Genomic DNA, 17103 nt, shown 5'->3' with positions numbered 1-17103 from the left:
ATGCACTGGGCACCGCTGACAAAGGTCAGGCACACAGTGACCATCTGAGACAAAGGTGTGGTTCTTTCCTCCATCCTTGACCCGATGACACAAGTCACTTGCTGCATGCACGCTGAACCCCCTTGCAGCACAAAAACACGATTTTTCTCAGCCCGGAATTGTTCGCGGCTGCATTCAGCCTAGATTGATTCTAGATCCTGCCGTCCACAAGGGCATGCAAGGTTACTTGATAATGCATTAACCTGCCCCTTATTAGGCTTTCCGCACCTTTCCTCCCTGTACATGACCCAGGTGATGGGAGGAGAAAGCAGAGCTTGTGATCTCGGTATACAACCGCCCACAATGTCACGGGGCAGGGATGGCTCCACACTTCTTGCCAGGATCTGGTAATGTGGAATCATCTGCAGTGAGCTTTTGTTTTCGGAATGAAAGCAGTTTCTCAAGAAGTGCTTTTCAGGGCCAAAAAGCAGGCAATCGATTTAGACTGTGCATGGACTATGTGGTGGTGGTGGTGGTGGTGGTGGGGAACAAGTACCCAACTGCCAGTAATTGTAGAATACAATGTGTGTTAGCAGCCATATTCTCCTTAGTAATATCTCCCACTCGTTTTCCTACAAGCACGACACACCCCAAAGGCCCCACAGCCAATAAACTTCCATGGGCACATGACAGAGTTGTCTGTTTTGAAATACTTTCATGGCCCAGTAATTGTGAACTGATTAGCTAAGGTGACTGACTTTATTGGTTTTTGTTTCGTTACATATTGCATGTTGTCTGATATTTATATATGGTTGTATTTTATTGCGAAATATATATTGCATTTGTTCCCTTCCCAGACCTACAAATTCCCCAAGTTCCATGTGAAGAGAAATTGATTGTTAAATCACCCTGAGAATTTAATTCAGGGTGGGAAATAGGGAGCCTTAACGCAACTCTCAGCACCCTTAACAAGCTACAGTTCTCAGCATTCTTTGGGGGAAGTTATTACTGTTAAAATGGTATAATCGTGATTCAGATGTATCCTTTAAGTTTAAACCTTCCCTCACAGACCCTTCTCTAGTTCCATTAGAGGTAGCACCAATGATGATCAGAGACCAGGGTCTTCTCTGTGGTGACACCACAGTGCTGACTGTGATATATTTTCCATTGCCCTTTACATTTTCCTAGGACTTAGATAATTTGTTCCCCTGGTTAAGTTGCTGTTGCATTTTATTATACCATCTAATCTGTTATTATTAGGGGGGAAAGGTATGGAAGGCACTCTCCTAATTTATACTGCAGATCTAAGTACAACTGTCTAAATAGAATTAAACTCCTATGCACAAGAGCGAGCCTTGGCGCTACCTTAAAAACCTCCTGGGGTGTAATTAAGACAGATGCCATCTTGCCGACTGATGGCAGCTGCAGCCGTGCTTAGAGTTCAGGAGAAGCAGCTCGAGGGTGTCCTAGACATGACTGCGACTGTCTGCTTGCAATCTGCTGCAGAAAAAAGGCCTTTTGGAGTCTTGCCCGCACAGGGAAAGACTTCGGCTCCACCACTACTCTGCGGGCGTAAGCATCAGTAAACACAGTCCCCAGCACTTTTGAATCTCATGTGTGGCGTCACAGAGCAAACTGTCAAGGAAAAAGCTAACCCCCCCCCCCATGAATCACAGTTGCAAGAGTTTCCCTCCCTGCCTGCGTCACCCAAAGGATAACAGCTTGCGTTATCCATTAACTAAACTTGCTCTGCAGGCAGCAGTGATGGGCCAAGACTTAGGCAGGAGGTGACAAACATAAGGGAAAGCAAAAACAAAACAAGCAAAAGCAAGTCTTTTTGTTCCGTTGCAGAACAGGAGTAGGGAACCTGTGATCCTCCAGAGGTTCACCACCAGTGATTCAGCCAAAGTCTTGAAGTTCTTACATAGTTTCTTTTGCCCGTTGAGAATTGCATGGTGGGAAATGGAGGTGTTATGTACTGAGTTGAATAGGATCCAAACTGCAGCAGTCTGATTGATCCTAGAACAATAGGATTCAGAATGCAGCAGTCTGATTGGTCCTAGAACAATAGGATTCAGAATGCAGCAGTCTGATTGGTCCTAGAACAATAGGATTCAGAATGCAGCAGTCTGATTGGTCCTAGAACAATGCAGCAGTATGATTGGTTGGCAGGAACCACCCAATCCTGCTCCAGATAGAAGTGAATCCACAACCTGATTGGCTTACAGTAGAATTCCGGAATTAGCCAATCATGTGCAGCCCATTGTGTAAATAATGTATATAAAGCAGATACTGTGAGGGGACTTTCATTCATTCCTCCTCACCACTATGAGCTGAATAAAGAGCATGAAATCACTTTGCGACTCTGAGTATATTTCAGGAGGACAAACGGCAGCTTCTTGCACAGTATTCCCACATGCCACAGATGTGGGTGGCGCCGGGGGGGGGGGAATGGATGTAGCTGCTTTAAATGCTATGAGATAGACACAGGTAGGTGTTGTAGTTGTAATACGCATCCAGTAACATCTGACGTGGCCATCAGCACCTCAACGCTATGGTTCAAAACAGCATTCTCCCATATAGGTCATAACATTATGATGGAAGATTGGGAAAGGTTATGGAAAATTGATTTAAAATTTACAGATGGTTCTTTGTTGAAAGAAAATTATATGAAGATGACGTATAGATGGTATAAGACACCAGTGCAGTTAGGAATAATGTATAAAGCCAGCTCAAATATGTGTTGGAAATGTAAGGAAAAGGAGGGGACATTTTACCATATGTGGTGGGATTGTAAGGAAATTAAAAAGTTTTGGGAAATGATATACAATGAATTGAAGAAAATGTTACATCTAACATTTGTTAAGAAACCTGAAGCATTTCTGTTAGGGATTATAGGAAAAGACCTGCCAAGGAAGCAGAAAAATATCTTCATGTATGTGACAATGGCAGCAAGTCTTAATATCACAAGGATGGAAGAATGAGGAAACCCCGACTAAAGAACTATGGCAAGAGAAACTGATGGACTACGCAGAATTGGCAAAATTGACACATAAACTACAGGACAAGGATAACTGTGACTTTAAAGATGAATGGGAACCTTTTACAAAGTACTTAAAGAAGCAACAAAGTGAACTGGACTCCTTGGCAGGCTTTGAAAAACACTTACAAACTTTTTATTGACAATAACCAGTCAGATAAATTAAGGATTTATACAATTTTGTAACATGCAGAGAATAGCATTTGTAGAGAAACCAGAGATTGGATCTGAGGGAAGTTGGGGGGGAGGGGAGGGTGGGTTGTTTTATAGGGGGGGGGGAAATTAAGGATGATACGTTTTAAGATAATATATTTTGTTCAAATTCCTAATTAAAAAAATATTTAAAAAACAACAGCATTCTCCCACTCCACTGAAATCATGGCAGCCATCAGTGTCAGCCCCAAACATTTTGCCACCTGAGGTAAACCACAAAATGGTTCTGCTCACTCCGTGCCCAGGGAAGAAGGGGTGGGGGAAGAGTGACCTCAGGAACAAGGCGGGGGGAACAAAGATTTACATCATGAACAAGGCTGGGGAGAGACCAGCAGCGCCGCCTCTAGGCTAAGAGGCCACTGTAGAGGTGGCGATGGGGGACAGATCTGGCCTCTAAGGAGCACACCAAGGTGGCAGCAACAGGCAATGCATTCCTTGGAGGCTGGATCTCATTCCTTGAGAGGCTGCTCTCGCCTCACCTTGCCCGATGGGTGTGATGGGCCAGGTAGCCATCTTGAGCTGTAGACCACAGAGCTCTATGAGGCTATGGTTACCAGACTTTTTTCAATGAATCTGGGAACACTTATTTTTTTTTATTTTTTTTGAAGCTGAGTCGCAACAGGGAGTCAGTAGTGGGGATGGTGAGGCAAAAGACCCTGGGCCCAAGCACACATGCATGTTGTATAAAGGTGCAATGCCCTTCTTTCACACCCTGTGAAACATAAATGCACAGAGTTTTTACAAAACTGGGCAACACCCACCCACCCGCAACTCCCGAGCCTCCCCCGATCAGTCAAAACAAAGGGGGAAGGGGGCAGGAGATCTGCAGTGGTGGTGGCAGCGGAAGTCAGCAGCCCAGAGCCAGCCTGGTAGCATAGTTGGCTCTGGCTGGCTTCAGGAGCTGCTCGCTGCTGTGGCGCCTGCCATTTTTCTTCATCAGAAGTCCCCATATGATGTGTTGCTCACATCATATGGGGACTTCCAGCAAGGAAAAATGGCGGACGCCATGGCAGCAAGCAGCTCCTGAAGCCAGCCAGAGCCAACTGCGCTACCAGGCTGGCTCTGGGCTACTGAGACTGCCACTGCCACATTTCCTGAGGACAGATTTGCAAATCTGGAGACATTCCCTGGGAACCAGGGACATCTGGTAACCCTACCTTACAGAAGCTAAGTAGGTCTTGGTGTGGTCCATGTCAGGATGGGAGACACCTTAGAAATCTGCTCTATGCTACTGTAAGCTCCACGATGGCAAAAAGGTGAGAGATAACCAAGTGTCAGGAGAATCATGTACATAAGAACAGCCTGCTGGCCCACTGAGTCCAGCCGTCTGTTCTTCACATTGTCCACCCAGGTACCTGCGGGAAACCTGCAACCACAAGAGCCCTCTCCCCTCCCAAGGTTTCCAGAAGATAGAATCAGAAGCGCTGCTGCCTTTGACCATACAATGGAACCTCAGGTTGTGAACGTGATCCATGCGGGAGGCATGTTCGCAACCCGCAGCATTCGCAACCCGCAGCGCATGTGTGGGTGGCGATTCGATGCTTCTGTGCATGTGCAAAGCACAATTTAGTGTTTCTGCACATGCACAAGCGCCGAAACCCAGAAGTAGCCCATTCCGGTATTTCTGGATTTGGCGCGGTGCGCAACCCGAAATCGCGTAACCTGAAGCGTCTGTAACCCGAGGTACCACTTTAAAGGCAAAGCCAAGTCATCATGACAAGCAGGTATTGATAGCTTTCTTGTCCATGGATTTGTCCAAATCTCTTTCAAAGCCATTTCAAAGTTTGTGGCCATCACTGCCTCTTTTGGGAGCAACTTCCATTGGTTTAGCTATGTGCTGCGTGAAGGAAGACTTTATTTTGCAAGTCCCAGATCTTCCAACATTCAGCTTCACTGACTGTCCGTGAATTCTAGTGTTATGAGAGAGGAAAAACCTCTCTCTGCTTTCTCCATGCCTTGTGTAATTTTATAAGCTTCTTTCATGTGGCAGAAGTTTCCCCTAAACTAAAAGTCTGAAATACTGCGTAGTGGAGGTGCTCCTCACAGTGTTACAATTCCCAGAAAACTACACTGCCCAGAATTCTTTGAGGGAAACAATGTGCTGTAAAATGTAAAGAGCTGCAAGTTAGATGGACAAAAAGCTGCTTTGTAGTATGCCAGGTCAGAACTCTTCTTAGAGAACCCTTTATTTCCCCCTTTTTCCATTAGGCTGCCAGATCTTGTGCTTTTTATCAGGTCTCATGATTCTGTACTCACCCTGTAATAACCACAAAAATAAAATTTTAAATACCAACCCACACACAATCCCCATTACCTCCCTCCTTTTCTGGAGTTGACAGAAGAGGGCTGGCAATCTAACAAGCCTTCATAAGCAGCAAGGAGAAGGAAATTCTATTCTGTGAAGACTATTTAGGGAATAATAAGGTTTGGGGATAGAAGACTTTTGCTAACTCTTGCTTGATCCTGAATGGAAATACCTTCCAATCCATGATGTAAAATTACTTATCTCTCATTATGTTTGAGGTTTCTGCAAATGTACCTGATCACCTTCATCTCTTCCTACCCCATGATTTAAAATGGGGTGGGGAACATCTGGCCCCCCAGGAGTTTGAATTTGGCCCATGAGGCTGACACTTAACCCATCCCAAAGCAATGCCTTATGTGACATCAGGTGTGTGGCAGTTGTCTCTGCCAATGCACAATCGGGAGCCTTAATATGCAATCCTGATTGTGCATTGTTGTTTAGTCATTTAGTCATGTCCGACTCTTCGTGACCCCATGGACCAGGGTACGCCAGGCACTCCTGTCTTCCACTGCCTCCTGCAGCTTGGTCAAACTCATGCTGGTAGCTTCGAGAACACTGTCCAACCATCTCATCCTCTGTCGTCCCCTTCTCCTTGTGCCCTCCATCTTTCCCAACATCAGGGTCTTTTCCAGGGAGACTTCTCTTCTCATGAGGTGGCCAAAGTATTGGAGCCTCAACTTCAGGCTCCGTCCTTCCAGTGAGCACTCAGGGCTGATTTCCTTCAGAATGGATAGGTTTGATCTTCTTGCAGTCCATGGGACTCGCAAGCGGCTCCTCCAGCACCATAATTCAAAAGCATCGATTATTCGGCGATCAGCCTTCTTTATGGTCCAGCTCCCTTGGAGTTCAGAACGAAGCAGGGCAAAGGCTAATAGAGCTCTGTCAAGAGAACAAGCTGGTCATCACAAACACTCTTTTCCAACAACACAAGAGATGACTCTACACATTGACATTACTAGATGGGCAGCATCTACCACCCATCAGTGTTAAACTCTCCAAAGTGGAGACCTCTACTGATAATGTTAAAAAAGCCAGTGTAATGAACCCTATTATAATGATAATCATATTATTTTAAGCATGGTACCATAAGTCATACTTCTGTATGCAGAATAATTGTGACATGCATTTCAACAACAGCAGTGGTTCTCAAATTATAGGGGCACAACACCCCAGAGCAGGAGGATGCAGTGTCTCAGAGGTTCTTTTTTTAAAAAAGTTTTTATTTATACTTTTCAAGTTTATACATTTCATTAGTTTTAGAATCATTTTAACATTTCAAAACTTGACTTCCTTCCCCTTCTCTCTGCGGTTCCCTGAATTTATTTTTTAATATTTTCTGCATATCCAAATTCATTTAATTTGCTCATTTAATTATCTACTTTAAATATACACTCTTATGAAACTGCAGGTTATTACAAAAATCCCGCCAATGTTTCTATTTGCAATTTATCTGCAAATATACAATAAACCATTTCCATTCTTTTACAAAAAGTTTGTTGTCTTGATTTCTTATTCTTCCGGTAAGTTTCGCCATTTCTGCATGTTCCATAGGTTTTGGATCCATTCTTCCTTTGCTGGGACTTCTGCTTCTTTTCACTTTGGGGCAAGTAGAATTCTTGCTGCTGTAGTAGTATAGCAATTGTAGTAGTATACCGTATTTTTTGCCCTATAGGACGCACTTTTTCCCCTCCAAAAATGAAGGGGAAATCTGGGTGCGTCCTATGGGGCAAATGCAGGCTTTCGCTGAAGCTTGGAGAGCGAGAGGGGTCGGTGCGCACCGACCCCTCTTGCTCTCCAGGCTTCGGGAACACATCCGCAGCCTAGGCAGCCCTGCAGGAGGTCCCGCAGGGCTGTTTAGGCTGCGGATAGCAGCCTGCTTCCCGGAGCGTCGGGCGCCCTGAAAGCAGAGCGCCCAGCGCTTCGGGAACACCTCCGCAGCCTAGGCAGCCCTGCGGGAGTTCCCCACAGGGCTCCCCACTCTGCGGATAGCAGCCTGCCGCCCGGCGGGTGATGCGCCCTGAAGCAGAGCGCCCCGCGCGCCGGACAGACATCCGCAGCGTGGGGAGCCCTGCAGGAGTTCCCCGCAGGGCTCCCCACGCTGCGGATAGCAGCCTGCTGCCTGGCACGTGGGGCGCCCTGAAGCAGAGTGCCCCTCACGCCAGGCAGACATCGGCCAGCCCCACAAGCTCGGGGGACAGCAGGGAGGCGCAGCGCCGCCATCCCGCTGTTCCTCGACCTGGTTCGGTTTCCCCGACCTGCTTTTGGGGGGGAAATAAAGGGGAAAACTTTTTCTTTTATTCCCCCCCCAAAAAAACTAGGTGTGTCCTATGGGATGAAAAATACGGTACAATTTAGGTAGTTCTGTCCATATAATTCCCAAAAGAAAAGCTTCTGATTTTTTTTTTTACAAAAGTTATTTTGAGCATCCTCTTCAATTAATTGTATATCATTTCCCAGTGCATAAGTTTCTACGGCCATCCTCCTCTCAGCAGCCTGGAAAGGTGATGGCGAGCTCTTGCTAGAACAGCTGCATTGATCCACATGGGAATCATGGGGCCAACTGCATCCACCTTACCCCATTAACACCACTCAATGTTCAAGAACTGCTGCCATTTAGTTCTAATGGTCATTCAATTGTGGTTTTAGGAGGTGAGTCAACGATGCCATGCTCTGTTTTAATGCAAGTGACTTGGTACCCTTTTCTACAGAGCTCACATGTAGCAGCAGGGTGCATGCTATTGCAGCAGGGTGCATGCTATTGCATGCATGCTATCTATTTACCAGCATTGTCAGTGCTGAATTGGCAGGAGAACCAAAATTTATGGGTAAATTCTGAATAAGAGGGTGGGTTTAAATATCCAAAGACTGGAGAGAAGGCATATGAACTGTAGAGAACCTTTCAAAGTTCTTCCCAGCCTCTGTTTCCTTGCCATCACCTGCTCATTACTACAGTTTTCTCATGGCTCTGTTTTCTCTGACATCGCCTACACATTACTATGGTGGTGCCTGGCAGCCAAGCCCATTTATCTAGCTTTAACAAGAAAAACCAGATTTTCCGCCTTGGATAGAAAGAAAACTCCACCCGAGTTTTCTCTTAAACAGATTTGTTGACCAAGAAACAGAGGCAGTGCTGGATCACAAATTACTGTAGTATGTATGGGGTCGGTAGGACAGTTTTCACTGGAACAGCTTGGGAACCTCCAAGCTTCTGCACAAACGGTGGGGAGAGAATCCATTAAGGAGTCCAAGGATGGGAAGCCTGTGGCTCGCCAGATGTTGCAGGACTACAGTTCCCATAACTCCTGAGCTTTGGCTAGGCAGCTAGGCTAGCTGGGGCTGGTGGGAACTGGAGTCCAACAACTTGTTGAGGGCTACAGGTTCCTTGCTGCTGCATTGAGCTGTTGTGCATTCCCTTTGTTTAGCATTCTAATGTACCTTTGGTTGCTATTAACATTCATTTTCATAGAAGGCCTTAGGAAAATTAAAATGCTTGCGGCAACATCTTTTGAAGTACTCTTTGGTTCCATCTAGGGCTGCCATATGGCTGGAATTTCCCGGACATACACAGGATTTGTCCGTCGAAAATGGCGTCTGGGCATATGGCAACCCAGGAGAAGTGTCATTTATTTGCCCCCCCCCCCAATAAAGCTCAACAACTTTTGTGTCCGGATTTTCACTTTTTGAAATATGGCAACCCTAGTTCCATCTATATCAGATTTAATCCCAAATCTATGCCAATAATGTGCTGCCATCTGGTGGCTCCATTACGACCCATCGCCCAGCATTGTAGACTGGAGGCGCATTACATTAAGGCTCCAAGCATCTGGGTGCTACAACAAAACTTTTCCAAACCTCCTAAAAAGGGTTCATGGGCTATTTTCAAGGTAACAACTGGGAGATGTGTTAGACATTTCCCAGGTCTGTTATATCTCAAGACATTTAAGCACTTTGGTATGTCAGTCAGCACCGTGAACTGTCCCTTAACATGCTGTTAATGAGTGTGTTCAAGTGTCATTGAACTTTTACAGCTTCAGAGCTCTCCGTACAGCTGTAGAGACCTGACACAAAGGCCACAGGTGGGTTCTGTCTCCTGCCCCTAGCCAAGTCCATTCTGTATAGCATCTCTTTTTAAAAAAATAGGCACCTACTAAGTGAGATAACACCATCCCTTCCAAAGGCTTTTTGGACTGGTTACTTGTGGTGCAATAAAAAAATTACTATGCCAGTCATATGCATAGTCCCACTTGCCACCAAAACAATTTGCTGCCCTTAGAATCAGCGGATGAGCAGTGTTTGATCCTGCTGCTATGGTTGCATGTAGCAGCCCCCATCAGGGGAATTGCAGGGCCCGGCCAAATGGAAAGGGATGTACAGTAATGGGCACAGTCGTCAAAGAATTGAGCCTCATCCACCAGCACATATCACCAGGACAGCAGCAGAGGAGTGTGGTTCTGTGGAAATGGCCTCATTAACCAAACTGGATCCTCTGGAGGGCCAAGATTGCTCTGCCAGCTGGGGGTTCCTAAAACTATAGGGACATCTGAGCTATTCTAGATTTAAAAGCATGGAGAGCACACTGTGGTGCTCAAGTCCTAATGACGGAGTGGTACAAAGACCAGAGCTTGCAGTCAGTCGCCCCATCACTTTCTTGCAAGGTCTGCTGCTATTTCATGGTGTGCCAACCATGCGGAATTCACACCTGTTTTCTCAAACAGCACCAGTTAATTTGCACCTTAGGCAATCGTGCACTTTATTCCTGTCCTATTTATACCGCTAATGCAGTGGCAACTTAAGTTTCTGCTGTTCCTCTGCATTGTGCCAGTGCAGAACAAAATAAGAGCACTACGCATGATGATGGGAGTGGAAAATGGAAAGAAAAAAATCCCATTTGAAAAGGACACAAGTACTTGCTCAGTTTTCAGAGCCATTTGCAACATGGGTGGGAAACCCATTCTAGTCAATCAACAACTCCGAGCACCCGATTAATTGTCCATGCCAGTTGGAGTTGATAGACTTGCCTGACACCAATAGCTAGAGGACCACCAGTTCCTTGTGGCCCTGATCTACAAAGTTGTTTTATTCTTAGTGGGTAGAAGCCAAGTTATTCTTCTAGCCTATCTTGACTGCCAGACTATATATTCAATTTCATCTTCAGAGCTGCATCTGCAGTGTTTTTGAATAGCAGCTATACTGCACGCCCACCGCCAAGATCGCAACCACAGCAGATGGAAGGGAATTTTACCTTCATCCCATGCTAGCCTGGATAAAATTGCCCTCTGAAAGCCATTTGCCCTTGGCCTAGAAACATAAGCAGCTGCCCTCCTGAGGCCAACTGCAGTTTCAGTGGTACTTGCTAGACACTGGCACTCTGTACGCACTAACAGCACTGTGGGGGGTGAGAGAAGAACTAAGAAACTGCTCCAACAAAATCTGCTTATTTTGAAATCACGTCTTGACTTCCAATGAAAAGAGGAGAGCAAGGCAAACCTCTTGATTAGCAGGAAATAAAAGTGGGTTGGCCACCATCTAACTCATTTCATGTTCTCTGTGGCTAGAACAAATTGCATTTCTAACATTGAGTTATTACTTAGTTAACCTATTTATTAAATCTGCATACATTTGCAAATAAACATGGTATGCCTGAAGGAGCGTTATTTTCTTTGTTTTCAGATGATGCACATGTGTAATAGCATTTTAAAAGATGCATTAGGAAAAAGAGGGGATACGGTAAGTCTTTTAAAATGCCAACTTTGTTTTCAGAAATCTGCTGCCCAATTAATCAGGGACTCCTTTTCAATTCATAGTCCCCCCCCCCCCTAAACTGTACTGGTGGACACTAAAGCTGCCCTGGCTTTCTTTCATTACTGTACTTCATGAGCCAACTCTATAGGAGCATTTAAGAAAAAAAGTTTTCTCTCTCTCTAAAAAACGCCTCTTTCTAGGTATGGGATAACCAGCTTAAATAACCAATATGCTTGAAGTCTGATTAATGCATGAAGGTGTAAAAGACCATATAGTAAGCTGTCCTGCCAGGTTTAGCTCACCTTGGGAGGAACTAGGTAGTCAAGTCTTTGTTCCTATTGAGTTCGCCATGTAAGAACATCTAATCTGGCTGCTCCAGTTCAGACCACATGGCTCTCACAAACCGCTCTCAAGTTCCTATACCAATAATTTAGAAACTTTCACCATTTCATAACTATGCCATGTTTTACTGCCTGTGCAATTTTCTGAAACACACGGATCTGACCTTTGGAGAGTTTGTAAGGAAACTTATTTTGTAACTTACCAAATGTGCAGTCTTTTTTATATGCTGGGGTAAGAGAGAAATATTGGAGCTCACTTTAAAGGACATATTTTAAAGGTCTAACAGCCTATATTTCCATGCTTTACTTTGCTGCATATTTTGTGATGCTTGTTAACCAAAGGTGAATGAGAAAAATTCAGAAGTCACTTTCCATGCATCCTATTGCTGGCACTGACTCCTCTGAACATGTCAAGATAATTATGCTGCACTGAAGCCCAGTGGTGGCTGCTGCTGTCGATTCAGTACTTACCTTGAGATATACCTGCCTTGCTGGACCACCTGGACTTGCAGGTTGGACCAATTCAAAATGATGTTTAAGCTTTTAGTGTGCCTACTTGGGGATGGATGGTCTTCAGACCAGGGTCAGGATGTGCTCATTGAACACCAACTGTAATAAATAGCTTCAGATAAGCACAGATTATGACTCTTGCTCAAGTCATTTTATACGTTTTCACAGGAGTGTGCAAGGCTGCAGATGGAATTGGCCCTTCCCGGTTTCCATCTCACCTGCCCTCAACAGGGGCCTGTGTCATTTGCACTGGGTGGAAGAATGAATCTCAGACAACTGAGCAAGCTGGAGACACATTGGGAAGAAGATCAGGCTTTATTGTTTAAGCCAGACATGTCTGATTTTTTGTTTTTGTTTTAAAACCAAAATAAATAAAAGTCAGGCTGTGAGTTTGAGGGGAGCCCTAGGGTAGCGCTAGCCCTGAACAGGCAACCTTCCTCTCTCCACTGGCCCCTGGCTTTGGCAAAGGTTAGACACTAGGATTTTTCTCTCTCTCTGCAGAGCTAAAGAACAAATATTGCAGTCCCACATAAACCCTTTTGTTGACAGCCTACCCCCAAACAGTGGGCATCACTTTTGGAATGTGCTGTTCCCACTAGTGAAGCAGCACAGATTCTTAGATTATAGAAAAGTATTTATTCACAAGATGGCACACTCTTTTGGTATGGCTGGCAGCACACACAGAAGATAGATGGGGACAGGAGGAAGCTGTATGTCTCTCAGTAATGCCCAGGGGTCAGCCAGATGAATATAGAGCTGGACATCTCCTGTCAAAGACAGCAAAGATGTTAAGGTTTTCTTTTCTCTGAGGGATGGGAAAGCTCTGACGTGACATGGCATGGCAGCATACACAGACCACATTCAGAAGCTCAGGAGATTGACACAGAATAGAAACAGGCTTAGGCAGAAGTGCAACAGCGGGCGCATGCTATGTGTTCTGTCCAAGAGGGTAGGCTCAATCTAGTTTAGAATTTCTCTCTTCAACAGCCTTGCCAATCAAGTCATTGCTGCCATTGCCACCAAATGACATTGTGATGACCGCACGGAGGGGGGAAAAAGGGACAGTCAAAGCACTGAGGTACATTCTATCACTGGCAGACCACTGTGTAATTACGGTGATTGAAAGCAGTTGCCAGACATCAGCAATGGGTTAAAAAAAAGAGCAAGCCAAGAAATGGCATCAATTCCTGTTGCAAAGGCCACAAAGTAGAGGGGGGTTGACTGTGGCCATGCTTGAGCCTCTGGACTGCAGGCGGAAGATAAATGACATCAGCGTTCCTAAGATCAGTCAGTATATTCCAGTGTGCACACGGATGAGGAAGCAGTAAGAAATCTCACGTGGGATCAATTTTGAGCTATCTTCTTAGCACACTACCTACTGAGAGGCGCCCTGCTCAGGCGACGGCTAGGAAAGCCCCAACACCCGAGGGGCCCCAGAAAGGCAGAAGACTACAGTAACATAAAGTTAGGGAGGTTCACCGAAAAGATCCTGGGAACTATCTCAAAACCCTTTTCTTAAAGCCATAATGTTTAACTGGTTTCACTGTGTCTCTCTCCCTGCTCCCCAATTAGGGCTGTGTTTGAGAAGCTGTGTAATTCAGGAGAAAGCCAATGAGAAGTAGGCACAAGCTACTCCATTGCAGAAGTGCATGCCGTCCTAAACTCTGCTCACACAGTCTAAGCACAGAGCTAGGAGAGCACAGGGACAGAATCTATCCAGCGACAAGGAAACTGGGTGTTTATATCCATGTTTGAGCCTCCTGGGACAAGCACAGTGGTACCTCCAGTTGTGAACGGGGTCCGTTCCGGAGGTCCGGCCGTATCCCAAAGTTTTCGCAACCGGAGAGACTACTTCTGCGTACACGGCAGTAGACCACTTCTGCACATGTGGCAAAACACTTCCAGGTTTCCTGCTTTTGCAAACTTAAGTTTACGTTACCCAAGGTTAACATAACTTGAGGTTCTTGCTAGAAAACTCTGTGGAGGTCAGAGACACCAACATAAAAATGTTTCTAGCAGGCTACATATCAATTATGCTAAGTTGTTGCAACTCAGGCCTCATCCAAAAGTTTTGCAATGACAGAAAATAGGTCTTTTCTTTTTAAAAAAAATACTTCATCCGCCAATTCTATATACACAAGTAGTCCTTTAAAAGCATTGCTAAACTCAAAGTTAAGACTGAAATAATAATTATGGAAGTAATTTATGAAAGAGGTGTGCAGCAAAGGTGGATTCCCATTTGCGTGAAACTCAGGAAAAAAAAGTGCAATGTGACTATAGCCCATGAAGAGGGGGGAAACATTAACTTCTGCTCAAGCAATAGTAGAGACTCAAATTTTGCTCTACATGTGGTATTACAGACAAGAGTGTGATCTAAGTATCAGTCCCAACATTTTCCTATACAAAACATTAGTTCGTGGGTTTTTTTTTATTCCCAAGTGTAGCTTTCTCTTGGTCAGAACCTGAAAGCTAAGCCAACCTGGAGGCTGAAAGAGAAGTGGCTTTGGTGACTGTATAAAAGATTATTTAGTGTCCACTGTATACCAAGTTCCTACCCAGGAAGGGATATTAGGACTAAAAATGGTGGCAGTTTTGAAAAGAGCACGCCCCTCCCGCAAACAGATTAATGCCTGGGCTGAGTTATAACTTCTTCATTAAAGGGGGAGGGACTCCTCCTGGAAGAAGAGTGCCTGAATTTAAGCTGTCTGTGCGTGTATTCAGCATGGGTAATGCTAGGCTGCTAAACCACAAGAAACAGCAGCAGTGATTTAGGGTGCTAGCCCAGGATTTTCAGTACTAGGGTTGTCGTGCATAAGGAAAGGGAATCTAATCTCATTACACAATTGAAGAGTTATGCCAGATCAAACACTTCTGGAGAGGAAAAGGGAATGGAAAGACATCATTCCTCTCGTCCTTCCAGGTGGGCACATTTGTGTTTGTGATTTAAAAGCAACGCCTGCCTCCTGAACCACTGTTGGGTTGGAGACAATGACTCGGGCATCATCTGGAGTCATCACAGTCTCAAAAGAGGGACATTTGTTTGGAAGGCAAATACCAGTCCCTCTAAATCCCTCATTCTGGGGACTGGGGCTGGTTAGTCCCAGGGTTCTCAGAAAGGACATGGGCTTGTGCTGGAGTGATAACCCACTGTTCCAGAAGTTTGATCTACAGCACACAGAAGATAAAACCTAACACGAGCATTCTGGACAGGGTCACTGAAGAGGCAGTTCCTCAAGAGCAAACAAGAGATTAATAAGAGGCGCCTTAAGTTAGCTTACAAGGTCTATAGTTAAGGACATAGAAAGGAAGTGAGCAGACAGAGAAACACACACGGTGCGCTGCGGAAACCAGTCCAAGAGTATTTAAGACAAGCCCTTGAAAGAGTCGAGGTTGAAGGCAGTGTCCAAAAAGCGCTGCAGCTCAGTCAGGTGGTTCTTTTTGTTGCCTGTGGCTGGTGCGGCAGCAGGTTCACGTCCAGCATACCTAGCATGTGGAAAGGAGAAATAGAAAGATGGCAATTTGTAGCTGGTGTCCTTTAACTGCTCATCTGCAGTCACACTGGCCCTATATGGGACTGGCAGAGTTCAAGACCAGGGATGTACTTTGGGCCCTGCAGCCCTGTGCTCTTCTGCCCCTGGGTCAGCTACCACAAAGTCACGTGCGGGTTTTTTGTTTTCTGTGTTCTTTGGCAGTGGTTGCCCCACACCTTCTTTGCCCTCTTCCCCCAGTTTTCTTGCTAAAACAAGGTTTCCACGGGAAACTCCAGCCTGCAGACCTGTCAATCAATTGACATCACTGGAGTGATGGGAGCTAATGGGCGTGGTTCAGTCCTGCTCGATGCTGCTTCACCAGCGTGTTCCCCCTTCTCCCCCCACCATAGGCAAATTCCGATAGGTGGGCAGGATTGTTCAGCTATCAGTTACCCAATGTAACTGGTGAGGGCGGATAAGGAATTTGGCTTGATGGGTCAGAAAGGTCCTCCAACTTAGGTCATTTATGTGCCCAGTGCAGCTCAAGTACCCCACAACCAGCAACTGGGGCAATACCCTTCAGTTCCCAGCACTATGTCCAGTTATGTAAGCCCACATATGGAGCTCAGTGCTGTGACATTCCCAGGGTTCCCTAAACAAGGCCTGTTCCCAGATGGTTGAGTCCAGGCCTCCCTTAAAATACTTGCTGCTCTTTCGGTGTTCTTACTTTAGTACAGTGGTCCCTCAGCTTAAGTACTTAATTCGTTCCGGAGGTCCGTACTTAACCTGAAACTGTTCTTAACCTGAAGCACCACTTTAGCTAATGGGGCCTCCCGCTGCCGCCAGAGCCCGATTTATGTTCTTATCCTGAAGCAAAGTTCTTAACCTGAAGCACTATTTCTAGGTTAGCGGAGTGTGTAACCTGAAGCGTATGTAACCTGAAGATGTAACCCGAGGTACCACTGTATATCCAAACCAGGCATGTGGAGGGAGAGACGTTTATCTTGGAACCCACCCACACCAGAGACAGTTAAAACATTCATTTAAGTACCATAACGAACAAAATAGATGGTCACGGTATACCAATTTCCCAGCTTAAAACAACTGTCCTAATTTTCATGACACTTATCCCAATTTTACATACTCTTTCCCAGCCTGCAGTACCACTTCCAAAGTGATCTATCACCAACTACTACTCTGTTCTGTGGGAAGGATCTTGGTGATTTTTTAATATGTTAATGTGTTTGTGTTCTCAAAATATGCAGATTTATGTTACTTGTAAGCTGCCTTGGAAAGTGGGATTAATAACTGAAAAAAAAAGAAAGAAGGTAAACAAACATTCCTCTATTATAACCAGCCCTTTGGCTTTTAACAGTATGTAATCTTTTATATGGGTTTATTGGTTTCCTTGCTTGTCTGTTTCTGTTACACGTTTTGTGTTCTCGTTTTGCAATTTTCTTTTGCAAAGCACCCTGCAATCTCCGAAAGAAGGAGTGTACAAAT

General features: G+C 45.2%; 1 protein-coding gene and 1 long non-coding RNA gene across 5 annotated transcripts in view; one reads left to right on the top strand and one right to left on the bottom strand.

The window, feature by feature from the left end:
• Positions 1 to 1682: 1682 nt before the first annotated feature.
• LOC308574262 lies at positions 1683 to 13330 on the top strand. The gene is made up of 3 exons (XR_014002405.1): positions 1683 to 1947; positions 2363 to 2469; positions 11208 to 13330. It is a non-coding gene; the product is annotated as an uncharacterized lncRNA (long non-coding RNA).
• The window catches only part of OGDH (oxoglutarate dehydrogenase), a 37430-nt gene continuing 32753 nt past the window's right edge, over positions 12427 to 17103 (bottom strand). For all 4 annotated transcript variants that reach the window (XM_081171643.1, XM_081171645.1, XM_081171642.1 and 1 more), the window contains one exon: positions 12427 to 15613. In XM_081171643.1, coding sequence (XP_081027769.1) covers positions 15493 to 15613 — 121 coding nt within the window. In that variant the 3' untranslated portion in view covers positions 12427 to 15492. The remainder of the gene's footprint in view (positions 15614 to 17103) is intronic.

This window comes from Podarcis bocagei, assembly GCF_964188305.1.
Source record: "Podarcis bocagei genome assembly, chromosome: 15".
Taxonomy (NCBI): domain Eukaryota; kingdom Metazoa; phylum Chordata; class Lepidosauria; order Squamata; family Lacertidae; genus Podarcis; species Podarcis bocagei.
The sequence above is the reverse complement of the archived record's forward strand: the minus strand, read 5'-3'. Positions and strand labels throughout refer to the sequence as shown.